Source organism: Barbus barbus (assembly GCF_936440315.1).
Source record: "Barbus barbus genome assembly, chromosome: 39".
NCBI classification, from domain to species: Eukaryota; Metazoa; Chordata; class Actinopteri; order Cypriniformes; family Cyprinidae; genus Barbus; species Barbus barbus.
The window spans coordinates 23641519-23660363 of record NC_136717.1 but is presented as its reverse complement, the minus strand read 5'-3'; the positions used below and the strand labels follow the sequence as shown (position 1 = coordinate 23660363).

Here is an 18845-nt window from a genome sequence, read left to right as displayed (position 1 = left end):
AAAACCAGTTGCACCATGACAATTTTGAGAGTCCATACATACCATTTTTTTGATCATCTCAATCATCACGAAATGAATAAAACTTCACATCTGCAGGTCGGGGACAGCTATTAACGATAATACTTAATATTATTTTCTTAGTTTAGGGATGTTTATCCTATATGGTTCCTACGTGAGATACTTTTATTTTGAAACGCAATTCGACAATGCTGCTCCATTCACTCTGTGGATGTTCTTTAGTGTGTCTGCCTTCACACCTCGTACTTTACCGTGCTCGTGGAGGGCTAATGCAAGGGAAGTATGTATCAAATCACGTTTTAAGTGAATTTGTGTAGAGTTTATAAGCGTTTTACCCCTAAAAGCCAATATATCCTTTAGTGTTTTATTAATTGGCGTGCGAGTTTTCCAGCTGTCTCAGTGTAGAGGTGGCTATGTAAGTGTTTCTCAAGTGCACATTGCATGAAAGCCTCATATAGTGTAACTGAACATTACATCTGGCTAATTTGGATTATAATACTAATAAACTGGCAAAGTGACAACTGAGTATTGTATAGTTTTACTCTCTTTAGACACAAAAGTTTTGCAGTTTTACTGGAGCCGTTCACATTCTTTGGAATAATTTATGTGGCTGCTGGTATTGTCTGTTTATACTTTGTTTTATTATGAAAGCTTATGGTTTGGTAGAGGATAAAGTGCAGATATGACACCATCAAAGGAAGGCATGACCTTCCTCATCGACAAGACCATAAAGCTGAGGAAGGAGGAACAGGCACGGCAGGTTGTCCTGGCATGGGCCGTGCTGAATATGTCTCTGGCTGGGATGATCTATACTGAGATGTGAGTTCAGACATGCCCCTAATAATCCCTAATGTGTGTCTTCTGAACCACAAGTAACCAAGTTACCTTGTCTTTTAGGTCTGGGAAGCTTCTTAGCAGATACTACAACATAACCTACTGGCCCATCTGGTATATTGGTAAGTGTATAATAAGAGCTCAACGTGTGTCAGTGATCTACTAGGTTGCTTTTCATCTGACTGGTTTTGTTGGACAGAGCTTGCCCTGGCTTCCCTGTTCAGTCTCAATGCTCTTTTTGACTTCTGGAAGTATTTCAAGTACACTATGGCCCCATCCACGATCACAGTCAGTCCAGGACAACATCGACTTCTTGGACTCAAGGGCTCAGGTGAGTTAGTTGGCATCTGGAATGAAGTCTTTTGGGTAAAAACAATCACACACAATGCTATCTCTCAAGACAAAGACAATTTTGGCATACAATATTGTTATTTTACTCAAAAATATGGCATATGGTTATAAAAGTAACCAATACACTGATCAATATGATGATTATTCCTTCATTGGGCAGTGCCGGTGCTTTCCATTGGATTCATTGTACCAATGAACTTAAGTGAACCAATGAACTTTGTGTGATTTCCACAATATGATGGGTACAACACAAACAACTTTGTATGTCCAGTGTGAACACTTCCAACCAATAGGAGAGAGTGAAATAAATGTTATTTTAAAAATGGCCGATCTGGCCAGATTCCACCATTAAAAATGGTCCAGGTGGACCATTAATTAATTGTAGTGATTAGTGAATAAGACAAGTGAAACCAATAAAAAAAAAAAAACACACAGATTACCAATTTTTGGTTAAAAAAGATGGATAAGAACAAGCTATAAGTATGTGTGCCTGGATGGACAGAGACTTAGATGTGGTGACTGTCATCTCGGCTTTGTTGCTTTGTACAATAAAGTCTTATTTTAACATCTGGAACTGACATCTGTAACATCTGAAATTTACTTTATTGAGAAGACCATTGCTTGCACCACAACACATTTACACTGCCCTGTATCATAATTGCTGAATGAAATTCAATACTTGTTTCTTACTAATTTCGGGGTGCTGATTACAAAAATAGTAGCCGTTTTGCTTGATTATGGCGTACTTTCTCACAAAAAAATGATACATTTAGGAGTACTTTTACTGTCAACAACCATAATCATTAACGTAAATATAATAATATAAAATGAGTATCATGAAATTACGTTTTTGTGATACTCCACAATAAATAAATTTAATGTATGTATGAATTAATCAGGTTTGCTTTAAAAATATGCTGTGTTCACAGGGATTCAAGCCTCTCCACCTCAGAAACAAGAAAAGAAGGAAGCTCCGGTCTCAGTGCAGTCGTCTCCCCTGCAGGGACAGAATGTACTCAGTTTTAGTCCTGCGCGACCCTCAAGCACCAGCCCCAAGTTTTCCCCCAGCTGTGTGTCTGGGTTCAGTCCACCTCTGAGCACCCCTTCTTCAGCAGGAGGACCCTTTTCACCCTCCATGGCATTCGGCAAGGTTGAGTACTTTGAAATGCGAAATGGAATTGTATTTTTGGTATTTCATTCTGTTCACACACCCACTGCTATTTATGTCTGCAGGTGTTGAACTATAGTCCATCTCCAAGTTCTTCTCCGTACCCAAGCAACCTCGGACCGGCAGAAGGCACCAGTCTCCGCGCTCGGTACCGCACATCCCCATCAGTCTTTAATTCGCCCGGAGGTAAGGAGGACTACATCGATGACCTGAAGACTTTGGAGAAGTTTTTACGTACAGAGGACGAGAAAAGCCACCGCAGTCAATTGGGTAAGAGACCTGCTTGGACATAAAGTTGTGAATCAAATTGTGGCTGTACTAAGCAGTGGCCTACCACATTTTCTTTGCAATCTTTTTTTATTTAGGGAGTCCAGAGTCAACATCTCCAAGACACAGTCCATCATTCTGGAACTACAGTCGTTCAGTGGGAGATTACGCACAGAGCCTGAGGAAGTTTCAGTATCAGCCGGCCTGTCGTTCACAGGCACCGTCTGCCCATAAAGACGACACAGAGCTGGGCTCTAAACAAGCTGCGGAAGAGGTGAGGATCAAATCAACAGCAAGATATCAAATCATCTTTAGTAAAGAGAGCGATCAGTAAAGAGATTTTCCAATTTATTACAGGTCTGGGCAAGAATCACGACGAGTCGTGTGGTGACGGATAGTATCGACAGCTGGACTGCAAAACTGAGAAATGTGAGTCCATTATTTGTTTTGTTTTTTGTATGTATTTAGATAATATTTTAATTTTAGTAGTTTGTATTCTTTATTAATAATAGTAATAAGGAATTTAAGCACTATTAATATTTTTTGCTTATTTAGTATTTATTCTTTCTTAATAATTTACTCTATTATTTATTAAATTAACAATAATAATTAAATTACTATTATAATGTATTAAATTGTTATTATACATTGTTTATTTTATTATCATTTTATATTTATTATTTTGTTTTAGTATTAAATTATTTATTCTTTAACTATTTAATACTAAAAATAATAACAAAGAATTAAATATGTATTATTTAATTATCATTAATATTATTATTCATATAAGTTATTTTAATTTTTTATTTAATTTAATATTTATTTTAAGAAAACATCAATCTTTTTCACTTTACTATTCCAGTGGATCAATGACACCATTCTAGTTCATCTGGTCAGAGAGATCGACTCAGTCAACAGTCAGCTCAGGAGGATAGGTTGCCCGGAGCTCCAGATCGGAGGTAATCATCTTTTCTGCCAAAGATATTTAGCTGTAAAAGTTTCCATTATGTCTCACTTCTGTTGCCCTTGTTTCATGAAGAGGCCAGCATCAGCAGTCTCAAACAAGCTGCTGTGGTCAAAGCTTCTGCAATCCCCACCCTCAATACTATCGTACAGTATCTAGATGTCACACCAAACCAGGAGTATCTCATGGAGAGAATCAAGGGTGAGCAGAATACACAACTGGGATTAAGCATAATAAATATTTAGACTTACCATGGTTCTATATCATGAACAGCGATGATGCTACTGTGTGTTTGTTTCTATCTCTTGCAGAATTAGCCCATAGCGGCTGCATGAGCTCTTTCCGCTGGAATGGAGGAGGAGATCTCAAAAACCGGAAATGGGAAACAGACATTCCGACAGACTCTGCGGTGTGTTTGCAGCATTTTGATGCCATATTACCAATGCATTGCAGATTAGAGGAAATCAATACAAATATCATTGATGCATTGCATTTATGTTTGCTCTACATTGACACAAACACTATGACGAACACAGATCCTGATGCATGTGCTGTGTACATACCTGGACTCCCGGCTCCCTCCGCATCCTAAATATCCAGACGGAAAAACCTTTACATCTCAGCATTTTATACAGACACCAGATAAACCAGGTATGCATAGACAATGTGTTGCAATACCAGTGTTATTTTAGCGTAATTGAGATACTATTAGTTTTTGAGATTTTATATTTTAAATTTTTTTACATGCTTTTGACATTCTTATTAGTTTTTGTTGATTTTTATTATTATTTTTTTATTTTAGTTAAATCAAGCTAAACAAAATGGAAATGTGGAATTTTACCTTGGCAACTAATTGAATGTGTATATTTTTTATGTTTTAACTATAACCCCTTTTTATACTGCCTGTTTTATCTATGATTCAATTATGTGTGAATTTCTAACAGATGTGTCCAATGAGAACCTGTTTTGCATTCATCAAAGTAGCACAAACCCTCCTCATTACCAGCTCATCTACCAGGGCCACATCTATAGCTTGCCTAAGGTAAGAACATACTCTCCAACTATAATTACAGCGGAGTAACTTTTCTGTGACTCGTGCTTGATTTGTGTTTTCACAGGGCAGAAATAACTTGTTTCATACCATCCTGATGTTCCTCTACATTATCAAAACCAAGGAGTCTGGCATGCTGGGGTGAGTGTAGATTTATCATATTATGTGATTTGCTTGGTTTCGAGGAATTTTGTTGCTAGAAAAGCAGTTTCTATTTTTGGTTTGCTCTTTGGATCTTGAAAGTATGTGTTATGTTGAAGTACAAAATAGATGAAACCTTTTCCCCCTCATATTTTTGTACCAGGAGAGTGAATCTGGGTCTTTCAGGAGTGAATGTACTCTGGATCTTCGGGGACTGAGATGTCATGTTAATAGGAAAACACTGCACAAGCCTTGGGATGTGATAAAGACAGATTTTTTTTACCTTTACATTCTTGTGATGATGTTGCATGTTTTTGGGATGCATTGTACTGTTGCATTACTTGCAACCTTAATGCAAATACAGACAAAGCACAGAAAGTCATTTTAGCGGAGGAAAATGTTTTAAATTTCAACACTGAGATATTTATGACTTGAAACGGTGTCAAAATGGATCTTGTTCCATTGGTTTTTGTAGACATTTTTTGTATTTATCATAAACGAAAAACAATGTAGTTATACATGAATGTAAATTCTTTATGGTTAGTTTGGATGGGTGGACGCTGCAGGGGTTATGATTTTTTTTATCAATTACAAAGCAGTTACTGGTAGTTTTTCTTCATGCACTTGTAATGACATGCAACTATGAACAAGCATAAGTCGTATTTACTTTTTTTTAAAAACTATTTGGTGTAATGTTTATTTACTTGCTCTCAGTGACGGGCTTTTTGTTATTTTGACAATATACAGAAGAGCTGGGATGACTGATGATCCTGATCTTGAATGCCAAATTACATATTCGACAAGAAATGTTTATGTTGTTTGTATTTTATATTGTGTCTGAAGTGAAACTTGAAATGGAATGAGCTTCCAATTTTGTCTGGTTTTCAAATGAATAAATTCCCAGCATTGTTTTTTACTCAAAACTCTTGAACTCTATCCCCAGTGTTAACCACTGGATGGCAGCGCTGCACACCTACAAATGGTTATAAATGGTAAGAAAATACATGTTATTTTTATAGCTTATAAAAGCTTTTATAACAGCTTCGCCGGAACTAAAACCTAAATTTCCTAGAATGCTAATTTTAAATTGATTTCTGTTTATGCACAAGGTCTGAGAGAATATAAGAAATGTTTAAGAAGTCTTTCATATTTTAATTTCTTCATATTTTACAGTGGTCAAACTGAATAATAAATAATACTTACCTATGGTAAGTATTCGGTACTATGGTTTTATCTGTTGCCTGTACCATTGTATTACCAGCCACAGTACTTTTTGTGAAGTTATATTTAGTGAATAAATGGGGAAAAATATTAACATTATTAATACTACCGTTTGCTATTATTAACCACGCGCAACATGATACGTAATAGACGCTCTGGTAACGTGAACTGCATGTCCCATGGTGCTTTGCGCTCGTGTCATCGTATCCGTTCGTGTGTCGGTTCTCTGTGTTGGAAAAAAAGCACCGTGCGGTTCGCAGCTATGTCAGTCCAGGCTGTGGCAGCGAAAATGGCCGAGGTCGAATTAAAAGACGTGGTCGGTAAAGACGCTTCCCCCGCCATATCTCCGCTGACTCCGAAGGCAGAGGAGAAGAAGAAGAGTGAAAATAACTCGAGTTCGTCGTCAGCAGCGGCCGCGGCGGTGGAGTCGAGCCCGGTGACCACCGCTCCGAACCCCGTGAAGATGCCGCAGGCGTCCGCGCTGAAGCGGCCGGATCCGCAGCAGAACGGCGGCGAGGCGTTCGTCAACTACGATGGCACCGTGGCCGAGGCACCGCGAATGAAAAAGGTAACGTTGGACTGATTGTGGCGAGATCCGTGAAATCTGTGACGGAGACATCCGCTCTCGCGTGTTATTGTGCGGCGATGATTCCTGGCCTATCAAACCTGTAGCGTAACAGCTGTAAATTCAGGTCTGTTTACCAGCAGCTGTCGGGATGATCGGTGACAGAGCTACCGAGTGATTTCACGTTTTTAGTTGTTGGTCGGATGACGTTGATTTCGAGCGCGTGAGTGATTGAAAGAGACCCGCAGTGCGCGTGTCGTGGCGTTTATCCGAGTCAAAACACACAGTTTCACCTGCTTCAAATTGTAACACTTTTATAATAACTTTAAACATTAATTGATGCGCACGCTACGTTATGCTTTAGATAAGCAGATGCATGTTTGCAATTCTGTTGCACTTTTATGGGATTGTTTGATTGTGCTAGAGTTGCGCAATAGTGTTTGATGTTGTTGTTTATGAGTTTAATGTTAAGTAACCCGAGTGTTTTATTTTATTTTATTGAAGTGTGTTGTGGTCCAGTGTCAATGAACAATTTGTGATGTGATCTTCAAGATAAAAAGCGGTGTGAGAAGCCTACAAAAATTGTAAACAATTGTGAGTTGATATTGCAGTATTAAAATTTTTCATTCTCTTATTGCATTATTAAAACACAAGTCTATACTTCCTCTGCTTGTAAGTATAAATATCCAGTTTTGCTTTTCACTTTCAAAGGAGAGAAATGTTTTGTTTGAGTATATACAGGTTGTTTGGTGAGAATGCAATGGTTGTGGCTGATTGTTTGTGTATTTTTCCAGTTCTCTGTTATTATGCTTTGTCCGTGTGTCCTGATTGATGATGTGGTCATTTGAAACCCTGCCATTTGACTTTCTGAAATAAATGTCATTTGTGTTTCCTATTCAAAAGCATTGCCAGATTTTATATGAGGAAACAGACTTTTGTGCCGCTTAATATAACTTGACAAATATCACACTTCTATTATGTGTCGGTGTGGATAACACTCTGGCAAGACGGTGACGCGTCTCTCTGTTATCTTTGTGTGGCCGGGGGTTGATTAGGTACACAGAGCGTCTGACACTTATCTGGTTGGACTGTTCCTCAGAAGGACCTAATACAGACTGTTCTCAGTGAATCTCTTATCAATAAAAGAATATCTGCATTATCTTAGCTGACAAAACAGATTGTGTACAGTTCAAGGATAAAAGTTTTTGATATAGAAATTTACTTTTATTGTTGTTAAGGATTTAATGCGGAATGAGCCATAACATGACATTTGGATATTGCATTGTATATTTATTCTTTGACACAATTTTTTTTCAAGCACTAGTGCATGGTTTGGTCTTGGAAAAAACACATTATGTACAGTTATTATTTTATTATCATTTTTATTATTATTACTATTTGAATTATTTAATCCACATAGAGATTATTTTTATTTTAGTTCTTTTAGTTTTCTGTTTATATATATATATATATATATATATATATATATATATATATATATATATATATATATATATATATATATATGTGTGTGTGTGTATATGTGTGTGTGTATATAATTTTTTTAAGGCCAAGTGCATAGGGTATTTTATTGTTATTTAGATCCTAATATAGTTTTTATTAATTTTGTTAAATTTTTATTTTTTTATATTTTGTTTTCCTTTGAATTTTAGTTAAACATTTAATAATTTTGCTGTGCCATTTGTCATTTTTATTAGTTTTTGTTTTAAATATGTCTATTCATTTTTGTTTTAGTTATCAGAAGTGTATTCTTTCCGGCATGCTGAAATAATGTGTTTATATATATATATATATATATATATATATTATTATTTTTTTTTTTCAAGTGACATTTTTTTATGGTCTTAATTTTAGTTCACAATAATAACGATGCTTCTAAGTGTGAACTATATCTGCTGAATATCAACAGGCTACGTTCTTAGCTGTCAAACTCTGGCCCTTTTCTGTGGACAAGGACAGATGATTAACCATAGTGGGTTTAGGGATGATCTGTAGTGGGTTTGGTGACGTCCCAGAAATCCTTTTAGCACAGCCACTCTTTTATATCTATCCTGAAGTTGCTGGTGCGATGCTTTCATTGCACTGACCTTATCTGCCCCATTTTTAAGAAAAAAAGTCTTTTAACCACCCATAAAGCATGCTTACTGTTCCTCTGTAGTAAAAGTGTTACATCACGCCACTGTTGCTTCTGTAAAGAGGAGGAGGGGGGCAGTGACATGTCCCGCAGCGGGATCTCAGATCCAGGCCTGTCCATCTCATCACATCGGTGAAAATGGCCTGTAGTTTGACTAAGGATTTCTGTGACCTCAGTGAACATTCGCACCACTGGATTTGAGGGTGTAGAGAGGAAGCATGCTGCTGATAGACGTGTTCACACTGCTGTTTGGCATCAGGCGTGAGCTTTGTGCATACCACTGTTTTGATGTTCTGTCACTAAGCTTAGGTTCCCAGGATGCTTAGACCTAACAGGCTTATGACGTGATGCAGATAATTTGGGGGAAGCCCTGTACGTGACTATTGCTTATGTTACAATGTGGGTAATGTTCCAGTTTTTTATTATATAGTGTTCGTTAATAATATGAACCAATAATGCAGCCGAAATAAGTGTTAGAGGTAGGTGATAATATTCAGAATAAGATAAGAAAACGTTGTTTTTAGAGCAATGTAAATGTAGACAATTTCCCAGTTGACCTGTGCTTTTCACAGAAAGTAGGCCTCATGTTTATCGTATATTTAGTGGTCAGGATGGGGCTTGTGGCGAGCAGCTGCTGTTAGTTTCTACAACTAAAATGTAACAGCTGTAGTAAGCAGTGTTGTTATTTTTAACTTTAAAAATGTGTGTATATATGTATGTATATGTATGCATGTATGCAAGTGACCAACTGTTGTCTCCTTCTCACCAAGCTGCTTGGCGATGGTCTTGTAGCTCATTCCATCCTTGTGTAGGTCTATAATCTTGTCCCTGACATCCTTGGGCAGCTCTTTGGTCTTGGCCATGGTGGAGAGTTTGGAATCTGATTGATTGATTGCTTCTGTGGACAGGTGTCTTTTCTACAGGTAACAAACTGAGATTAGGAGTGCTCCCTTTAAGAGAGTGCTCCTAATCTCAGCTCTTTACCTGTATAAAAGACACCTGAGAGCCAGAGATCTTGCTGACTGATAGGGGATCAAATACTTATAAATTGATTTGCATGTTAATGAGTCAAATAGCTTTTTTGAAATGCGTTTTTCTGGATTTTTTTTGTTGTTGTTGTTATTCTGTCATTCACTGTTCAAATAAACCTACCATTAAAATGATAGACTGATCATTTCTTTGTCAGTGGGCAAACATACAAAATGATTTAAAATGAAAATAATTTTTTTCCCGTGTGTGTGTATAAAATGGAAATGATGCCTTGCAACTTATCTAACAATGAAAAGTTTAAGTACTAAATGTACTAAAATAAAAATAAATTAAAGCTAAATATAAACAAAAGCTAACACAAATAGCAAAAACACATAATAAAATGACTAAACTTAAAACGATAACTGAAAATAAATACATATAAACTCTTCATTAATATTATAATAGTAAATAAATAATAACACTGGTAGTAAGTTGTGTAAACACGGTGAGTCATTTACATTAACTTTAAAAGTTCAAATAAATTAGAAACCCTGCCTTGCCAACTAACTAAAATAAAGTTATAAATTAAAGTATTAAACTTATTAAAATCAAAAACTAAACTAAATTAAAGCTAAATAGAAAGAAAAAAACAAACAAAAGCACATAACATAATTAGGCCTACTCGAAATGTAAACTGAAAATAAAGGAAAATTTTAAATATCAATATTATAATAGTATAAATAGTACTAAAATAACACTGGCAGTCAGTTGTGGAGTTTGAAGTACTAAACTTACTAAAACTAAAATGAAATAAAAATAAAGGCTTATTTTAAATATGTATAAATATTAAAATAATACTAGTTGTAATTTTACCAAGATTGTTTACTTAAGTATATTTTCAATTGGACTACAGTAATAATTACTCTTTTTACAATGGCATTTAAACACTTCAGTCTGACTAAAACTCAGAGAGAGATTGAAGTCAACTAGCAATCCTAAATAATGCATTGTAGCTCTGCTTCATTCAACATGTAGATGCATAAATCAACAGATGAATGTCAGATCGACAACCACCGTTCACACAAACTAACCATGCTTACTCCTCCATGTCTCTTTCGGGAGTGCTTAGAAATTTTTCCTTTGAAATCGGTACATGCTGTGATTTTTGTTTGTGTCTCCATTCCAGTTTGCTCTGCACCAAGTTCCTCGTTGCTCACATGACGTCTGCTAAGATTTCAGCGAGCAGTTGACAGGAAAATATTTCTCACCATGGTGTGAAGTTTTGAGACTTTGACTAATGGTGGAACGGTACCAGAGAGACTGACCTATACGTTGAACCTGCCAGTGTATATCTGTACTTGTAAGGGGTTCATGTGTGAATGATGGCATACTTCGGGGAAGGTCGGATTCTGTTCATACCACTTATTGTCTTAAGAGCTTAAGAAAGAGGACCACACACATGTGATTAAACTGAACTAGACGTGCTATCAGGTGGTCATGGAGACTGAAGCTTTGAGGGAGTGATGCATTGAATTGAACTGCACGTTTTGTACTGAGAACAGTGCACTCACCGAATCATCTTCTCTTCCTCTCAAACACTCATCCATGACTCTGTGTCCTTGGCAGCAACCCTAATGGTGCACTTCAACACTTTAAAGGGCACAGCTGAGATCTCTCCGTCCCTCAGGCAGCCGTAACCACACCGCAGCAGGACTCGTTCACCTGAAATCACCCAGAGTCTTCTCGAGTGCCTTAATGACTCTGTGTATTGCGGAGGCAACGGTGAGAGCGAGTCGACCAAACAAACACAAATGTCCCAGCTTGATGCTGTTTCTGTCGAGAAGATGTGCGACAGACCTCTTTCTCCAGCTGTATTACCTAGGACCATATGAAATCTGTTTTATTTTTTCCATTCAGTTTTAATGGTTGGATTAGATTTCAGTAGTCAAAAAGCATGTCTAATTGAAATAATGAAATGTATACAATTTCACAATATTTTAAACATTAAAAAAAACTATTTTGTGGCCCTATGAAATCTTTTTATTTTTCCTTGAGTTCCATTTTAATATTTTCCCAAATCCCAATAGAATTTTTCTGGATTCTGTTTTTTCCATTTAAATTTTTCAGATTAGAATTCTCAGAAGTAAAAAACAAAACAAATTGAAGTCTAATTAATTGAAACGATGACATTTATACTTTCGCAGTTTATTAAACGTTTAACAAAAAATAAATTTTTAGGGCCCTAAGAAATCTGTTTTATTTTTTCCTAAATTCAGTTTTCCATTTTATTCTGTTGTCTGTTTTTTAGGTTTATGATTTCATACAAATTTTCTATCAAAAATAGTGGTAATGAAATGGAAATCATTAATTTAATTAATCAGTTAAAATGTAATTAAATGAAAATGTAACCGTTGCCTTTTTTGGCAAAGTGTTGCAGAACAGAGGTTTATTGTTAAAATAAAAGTGGAATAAAAACTGTGATATTTCTTACATTTTAAATTTTAATAAGAATTTATTATTATTTTGAAATGTTACTTTGAAATATACTTTTGAAAAGTACATTTCACTGTACAATAGTAATATATTTGTCACTATTTCTTAAGATCAACTTAAAATCAAGATCTTTTTTCAAGATTCTGACAGGTTTTGATTGAGACCTTTGGGTTTCAAATTTGCCAGATTCCATGACATTCTGGGTTAAACTGTGAATTCCATTTTTATGACTCTCTCCTGTTCTTTTTTTGGGCTTAAAAGCATTTTTGTTTTAGTCTCTCAGACTGTGCTTTTGGAGATGTGCTGCCATATGTTGCTTCTATTTCCCATCAAACCTGTGCAAGAGATGGCAGTTTCTGTACCGGGGCTTGATAAGCCGCTGGATTGGATCTCTGACTTGCTTGTCGTGCTTTTTCACAAATAAGCTTTATAATAGATGTGCTAGCAGAGTCAAAGTAGGCATCATGAAGGCAAATCTGTTGGAGGCTGCCAGCTGTTGTCGGATTGTACGGCTGGTCGTAGGATACAGGAACACCAGGTCCAAGCTGTGTACATGGCAGTTGGTTATTTATTCTCTCGCTTTGCTCAACATTATACGTTAAGCTTTGCTTTAGAGAGATTGGGAAATACAATCGTTTAAGAACATTTTAATCCCGTTGGTTTATACATTTGCTCACTGAATAAATTCGGATTTGCAGCACTGTTGAACGAAGGAGTGAATTCGCATCAATTGTGCAAGTGAAAGATTAAGCCACCGGTCAGGCGTTAGCCAGGAATGTGCTACTGAATGAATTAACAAAAGCTTTTCCATTGACCAAATTGGCTTTCTGTTCACAAGTGACGGTTCGATTGATTTATGCTGCTGGAAATTAAGTAGATGATTTCTGATGCCATTTGTATGGTATTGAGGTCTCAGGTTTTTCAATTATTTAACCGTGGAATGGACACACATGCAGGATCCACGGCTAAGGAATGCACCCTAGACCCCTGCAGCAGCCCCTCACAAAGAACCTTCATTGTGTTCAAAAACTGCTGCATCACAAAAGACTCTCACAAAAGGGTTTCTCTTTTCTCTTCCTTTTCCTTTCTACCAAAATACAACCCTCAGACCACAGCTGCTGGAATGCTTGGCTTGATTGTGACCGTTACCTTGATTATAGTTGTCTGACTCACCTCAAACTTCTCAACATTGTGTTGAATTTACCAGTTTGTATTTTTTATCTTCTATTTTTGAGTTTGTATAGGGTAAATATTTATGTGAAGCATTCGTGTAGTTTGTATTTTTTATCCTTTATTCTTTTAGTTTGTATATGGTAAATACTTATATATAGTATACTTATAGTTAAATCTGTCAGTAGGTTAGTAGTGTATAGGTTTATAGTGTTTTTTACTTCATTGTTGTATGTCTGTATTTATGTAGCACCGTGGTCCTGCGAGGCACGACATTTCGTTCCACTGTATGTCCCCCACATGTAGCAGAATGACAATAAAGCTCAACTTGACTTGAAGATAATCTGAAGATAACCTACAATTTCCAGCATCAATTTTTATTTTTAATATTTTTTTATATTGAGTTCTTAAAAGAACCATTTTTATCTTGTGTTTTAAAAAAAAGCAACCTTTTTTCACTATAAAGAATTTTTGTGGAATGGAAGGTTTTCGGATGTTAGGGGTTCTGCATGGAACCATAGATGCCTATATAGAACCTGTGTTTTTAAGAGTGTAGAGCTTGTAAAATTTCTTCTGCCCCTACACAACTTTGGCATTTTTGTGCATTCTTGAAATTCAGAAAAATCATTATCATATATTAGCCAAATGTCTTGCACTGTGGTTTTACTTGATACGCATTGGAAGACTTCTTTAAGCTTCAACTTGTGTTTTCAGTCTCCCACATTTGAATTGAAGTAAATGGACGTCAAAAGCACAGACAAACGGTTCTGTCTCTTAATAATTTAAAAGTGAGCCAGAAATGAGGCAAACCTAAAAATGACCTTTATGGCAAAGTGTAGTGTTCTTAATTGCATATTTGGTTGAGTAAAATATCTATTTGCAGCAGTCTGTCCACACAAACCTACAATTTCAGTATACCCTAGACTTATTTTGTAGTGGGTACGTATTCCTAAATTGCAGTCCATCGTTTTCTTTCGGACCGCAACCACCTCTGCAGATCAAAGAAGTGGAGCACAGTTACTGTATTTGATGCCTCTGATCTGGTGCGGGGTTGAAAATACTTCAGTGTTGCTGTGGCTTGCTACTCCTCTTTAAGGAGGTCACACTTTTGGTACTGAACATTTCTGATCGGACGGCTCGGGACAGCGCGGTCATTCTGATTGCAGAGTGTTCATGCTTTCAGAGCGTTTGGCTTCATTGACTTCAATCAGCCAATGACCCAGAACATTACTTCTGAGCTAAATTTGTGGGCCGATTGATTAGTTGATTGTTCATTTGGTCAGGATGAACATCGCTGGGCGTGGTGTCATCCTTTATTCTGGACCCTCCCTATTCCCAGGAAATGTGTCAGCAGTGCATCATGGGAAAAACTGCAATGAGATTTTCTTGGCCTTCTGACTCAGCGTACAGGTAATAAGCTTAATGCTGCAAATGCTAAACCATGACATTTGGTTCTCCTCTTGCCAGTCATTGCATCAAGCCCGTTTTTTTGTGTGCATCAAATGCCGAAGACTGTAATTGTTGCATGTACTGCTCAAATGCCAAGAGTCGATATATCAGTGCAGCAGGGTGCTGCTTTCCTAGTGTTCCTGCTTCAGGGTCTTGCTGCGCTTTCAAGCTCATCTTGCCCAGTAGCTCCACTGGCCAACGTAAAACTGAATGAGGTTTCTTCCTCTTCTGCTTCACTGCAGATTGGATGCGCTCTTCCTCAGAGAATGAGATTAGATAATGCAACGGATGGATCTGAATGAAATGCATGCTTGCGCAAACATTAGCGACAAAATTATTAAGCACCTCTGTTACGTACATCTCATAACATTTTTATTTTTGATGTTGCTATAGAGGAGTTGAGGCCTTCTCAGGGTCATCTTGTTCTCTTTGAAGTCAGTCTCGCTGGCCTCTTATGAATTAGGAATCAGTAACTGGCTTGAGTAATAAGATCCTTCTCATTTTCTTCTCTCTCTCTCTTACATCTCTAAATCCTGAACTGCTATTTGTTCCTTATGTGGAGCAACAGGAATGATTGAGCGTCAGACACATTGATGATTCTAAAAAGGCAGCAGCCATCTGCTCTCAAGCCAAAATTAGCGAGGCGGAGGCCCTGATACACTGAGAGCTTTGAGCATTAGCTGAAAATATTTAATAGCTGTAATACTGGTGATACTATAAGTCACTGTTAAACTACAATTGTTATTTGTTTAATCTTAAAATTACCCGTGAATGTGATTTAAAATGGTCCCTAAACTTATCCTGATTATAAGTTTAGACTTTAAAAGACCTTGTACATTCCCTTTTTGCACATTTGTATTTCCATTATCGTGTGTTATGCCTGATAATCACAATAGTGACTGCATAGATTCAATAAATCATTTTAGTCCATTATAATATTGCAATATCATGCATGGCAAGTAAGTCTTGGAACATTGTTTTTCCTGCACCTGCTGTAGTTAATGATGCACTCGATTTAGGATAAGTTTAACAGGATAAGCAGAATACGTAACAAGCTCAGAGTGGATTCGTACATCTGTGTTGGTGTCCACCAAAATCAAACTGTTTCCCGTTCCCGGTCGGAGTGAAGTCAGATAGGTGGCGGTTGCTGATGGTAGTCTAGGGGACCATTATTTATTGTATTCATGGTTGTTGTTGAAGACAGGAGACATGCAGATGTTATCTCATGCTTGTTTCTTTGTTTTGGTCTTTATCCATGCATAACAGATGACAATAGGAGAATGGTGTGTGTATAGTTAAATATCGTGTTATACATTGTGTTTGGCCAGCAGGACTGTACTTCTGCAATAATATCAGATTCAGGGAGAACAGATAATGTGTGCCACTGAGAAAACCCAAACTTACATTGTTACAAGGGAGGTCTATAATGACTGGAGAAAGCTAGCGTTCCCATTAATTTCAATGGCTGTTGCTTGGCTGGTGCACAGCTGGAAGTATTTGATTTGAAATCTGCCATTCTTGCTGTTGGCATCAGATAACTTTTATACTGTACTATAGCAAAATAAGCTTTAAAAATATTTTCTCAGAATACATGCTCATTTTGAATGGCTGTCATTGGAGTAACATGTTTTATCCAGATTGAGTTGTTTAGAATGACCAGCAGTGGCTGAATTACTGGCCAGGCCTTGACCTCTTGGCATGAGTTTAGACATCCAGTTTCCAGATGTTTTGAAGGACTGTCATAGTGCCATGAAGGCTAATTTTCAATGTAGTAAATAAATAACATCTGCTCACCTTTTATAAGATTTGTTTAGGTTTAGATTTCTGCTACAGATAAATGTGATTTCAAGACTAGAAATGAACTGGATGCAACAACTACTTGCTAAATAATAACTATTTTTAGTCTGCTGTACCCATTTCCTTGCCTCTAGAGCCCACAGCAGTGAAATTTATTCTCATTTTAGAATATGTGGGATGATTTTCTTCTTTCCCCGTCATCTCTTCAGAATAAGCACACTGTGAAAGAACATGCTGGCAGTCTGCATTAAACCCAAATACGAAGAGAACGGAGAGAACATCACACTCTTTTTCTGTTTGTGCTTAGTCAGAAGAACACCATCTGGCACATAAATAGAAGCTTTTTATCCAAGGACCTCTAGACAATGATTGCCGCTCGTCACTGCCCGTGGAACAGGGAAATTTCCAGAGTGGGCTTGCAGGAACAGGTTCATACTGGTGGAAGAACACTCAGAGAGAGCGACTGCTTCAGTTAAAGTCCAAAGGGCTGCGTCTGAATACGAGCCCTTCAACTGGCCAGTCTGTGCTTTTGATATAGTTTCTTTTCATGATCTACATTGGTGTTCCAGTAGACTCTGTTATTGCAGTCTAATTTCCACATAAAATTATAATATCAAACTAATTGGTCAAAAGGGTTAACTAGTTCTCCAACATCCATGAGAATATAGGCCTAGATATGTCGGTACCATAGAGGTTATCGGCCGTTATTATCACATTATATATTATTCATATCAACAAATTAAATGTAATTTACTACAGGTCAAAAGTTTGAAATTAAGTCTCTTATGCTCATCAAGGCTGCATTTATTTAATCAAAAATACGTTACAGTGATATTGTGAAATATTTTTAAAATAACATATATTTTTTATTACTTTTGATAGCAAAGCTGAGTTTTCAGCATCATTATGCCAGTCTTCAGTGTCACATGATCCTTCAGAAATTCTAATATGCTGATTTGGGTGTTTATTTTTATACATTATATCTCAGTTTCCATATTTACCTTTACATAACTGGTAACGGTTAAATTACATTGTTGAATGTAACCTTCAGCAAATATAAAATTTTCAAACTGTACGTTGTAATTGTATAATTGTGAATCCTAAATTCACTTGTAGCATTTTAAAACCTTTTTCAGTCTTTTATTTTTAATGTATTTAGACAAAATTGTGTCATTGTTCCGCATATCAACCATGACTATCAATTTATCATCGGTATCGGTTCAAAGTTTAATATCCATGCATCTCTAGTTCCCCCACCATTCCCCGTTCCAAAAGTTAAATATTTTGAAGCAATTGAGAATCTGTTCTAAAAATCTTTTGGTCCCCACATTTTTATTACCCTAGCATGTCTGTCAGGGTGTGTTCACAACCGCATTTTTTTTGGCTTGCAATTGCAACCTCAACTTTCACTGTGTGTTTAAGAACCTCGTCTATAGCAGAGGGCATGAGAACAACACATCTTGTAGGCTGATATTGACATTTCTGCATTTCTGCATTTTTTTTTTGCTCCTCTAGTACAGCTGAAGCCTCCCGAGGTGCTTGTCTCAGAAAGCTTTTGTTAATAGCGGGACGTGGTATCGAATGGCTCCTCCAGAAAGAATCTGAATTGGCCATGGGGTAGCTGACCGCCCTCTAACCCTTTGCAGCTGAGCTCTCTTCGTAGGTGGATTACTTTTATACATTCACAGAACAAGTGCAGAGTATGACATTTATTAAACAGAATGAACTCTTGTTCATGCTTTTGATATGATGAAATCATGGCGGTTTTGTGTATTAGTCATGAACTTTGAAGCAGAGAGCAAGAAAACTACTTTACGATGAGTTAGACTACTATACTACTCTGTAAATTTCCATTAAAATCCTTTAGACTGACTTGTGTTTACCGATACTGGCAAAGTCCTAACAGAGCATTCAACTACGGCTAACCTCTGTTCTTCAGAGTGGAAAAATCCACATCAAAGTTCAGATGCTTTGCACTGCTTGAGTGCTTTTCAACACTTCATTGTAGGAAAGGTCAAACTCCTTGCCAAGCCCAGTGATATATTGGCCTTGTAGGAATACAATCCTATTATTTTGTGGCTGAAGAATACGAAGAAAAAAGGAAGGGCTGAATTTCAAGAAATGGTAATGAAATCTGTCAGGTACGTTACGTGTTGGATGCCGAACACCTGAGCACACATGTCCCACAATATGATCCGTCATCCGAGCAGGAAGCAAATTACATGTCAT

At 36.9% G+C, this 18845-nt stretch overlaps 2 protein-coding genes across 3 annotated transcripts in view; both read left to right on the top strand.

Moving 5' to 3' along the window:
• The first annotated feature begins 202 nt into the window (after positions 1 to 202).
• Positions 203 to 5713, top strand: tmem209 (transmembrane protein 209). Of its 2 annotated transcripts, none has more exons than XM_079398696.1 (15): positions 203 to 433; positions 670 to 837; positions 916 to 974; positions 1052 to 1183; positions 2133 to 2353; positions 2437 to 2641; positions 2737 to 2912; positions 2996 to 3067; positions 3501 to 3597; positions 3678 to 3803; positions 3914 to 4011; positions 4139 to 4253; positions 4547 to 4644; positions 4721 to 4794; positions 4958 to 5713. In XM_079398696.1, the coding sequence occupies exons 2-15, from the start codon at positions 701 to 703 to the stop codon at positions 5010 to 5012; spliced, it is 1665 nt and encodes a 554-aa protein (XP_079254822.1). In that variant the 5' UTR covers positions 203 to 433; positions 670 to 700; the 3' UTR covers positions 5013 to 5713. The 2 variants fall into 2 exon arrangements, with proteins under 2 accessions (XP_079254822.1, XP_079254821.1); XM_079398695.1 differs by having other exon boundaries at positions 221 to 298.
• A 536-nt stretch (positions 5714 to 6249) lies between these two features.
• ahcyl2b (adenosylhomocysteinase like 2b) overlaps positions 6250 to 18845 on the top strand; it is a 31697-nt gene continuing 19101 nt past the window's right edge. The window contains exon 1 of the mRNA XM_079398694.1: positions 6250 to 6583. Within this exon, the coding sequence (XP_079254820.1) occupies positions 6278 to 6583 (306 nt within the window). The 5' untranslated portion in view covers positions 6250 to 6277. The remainder of the gene's footprint in view (positions 6584 to 18845) is intronic.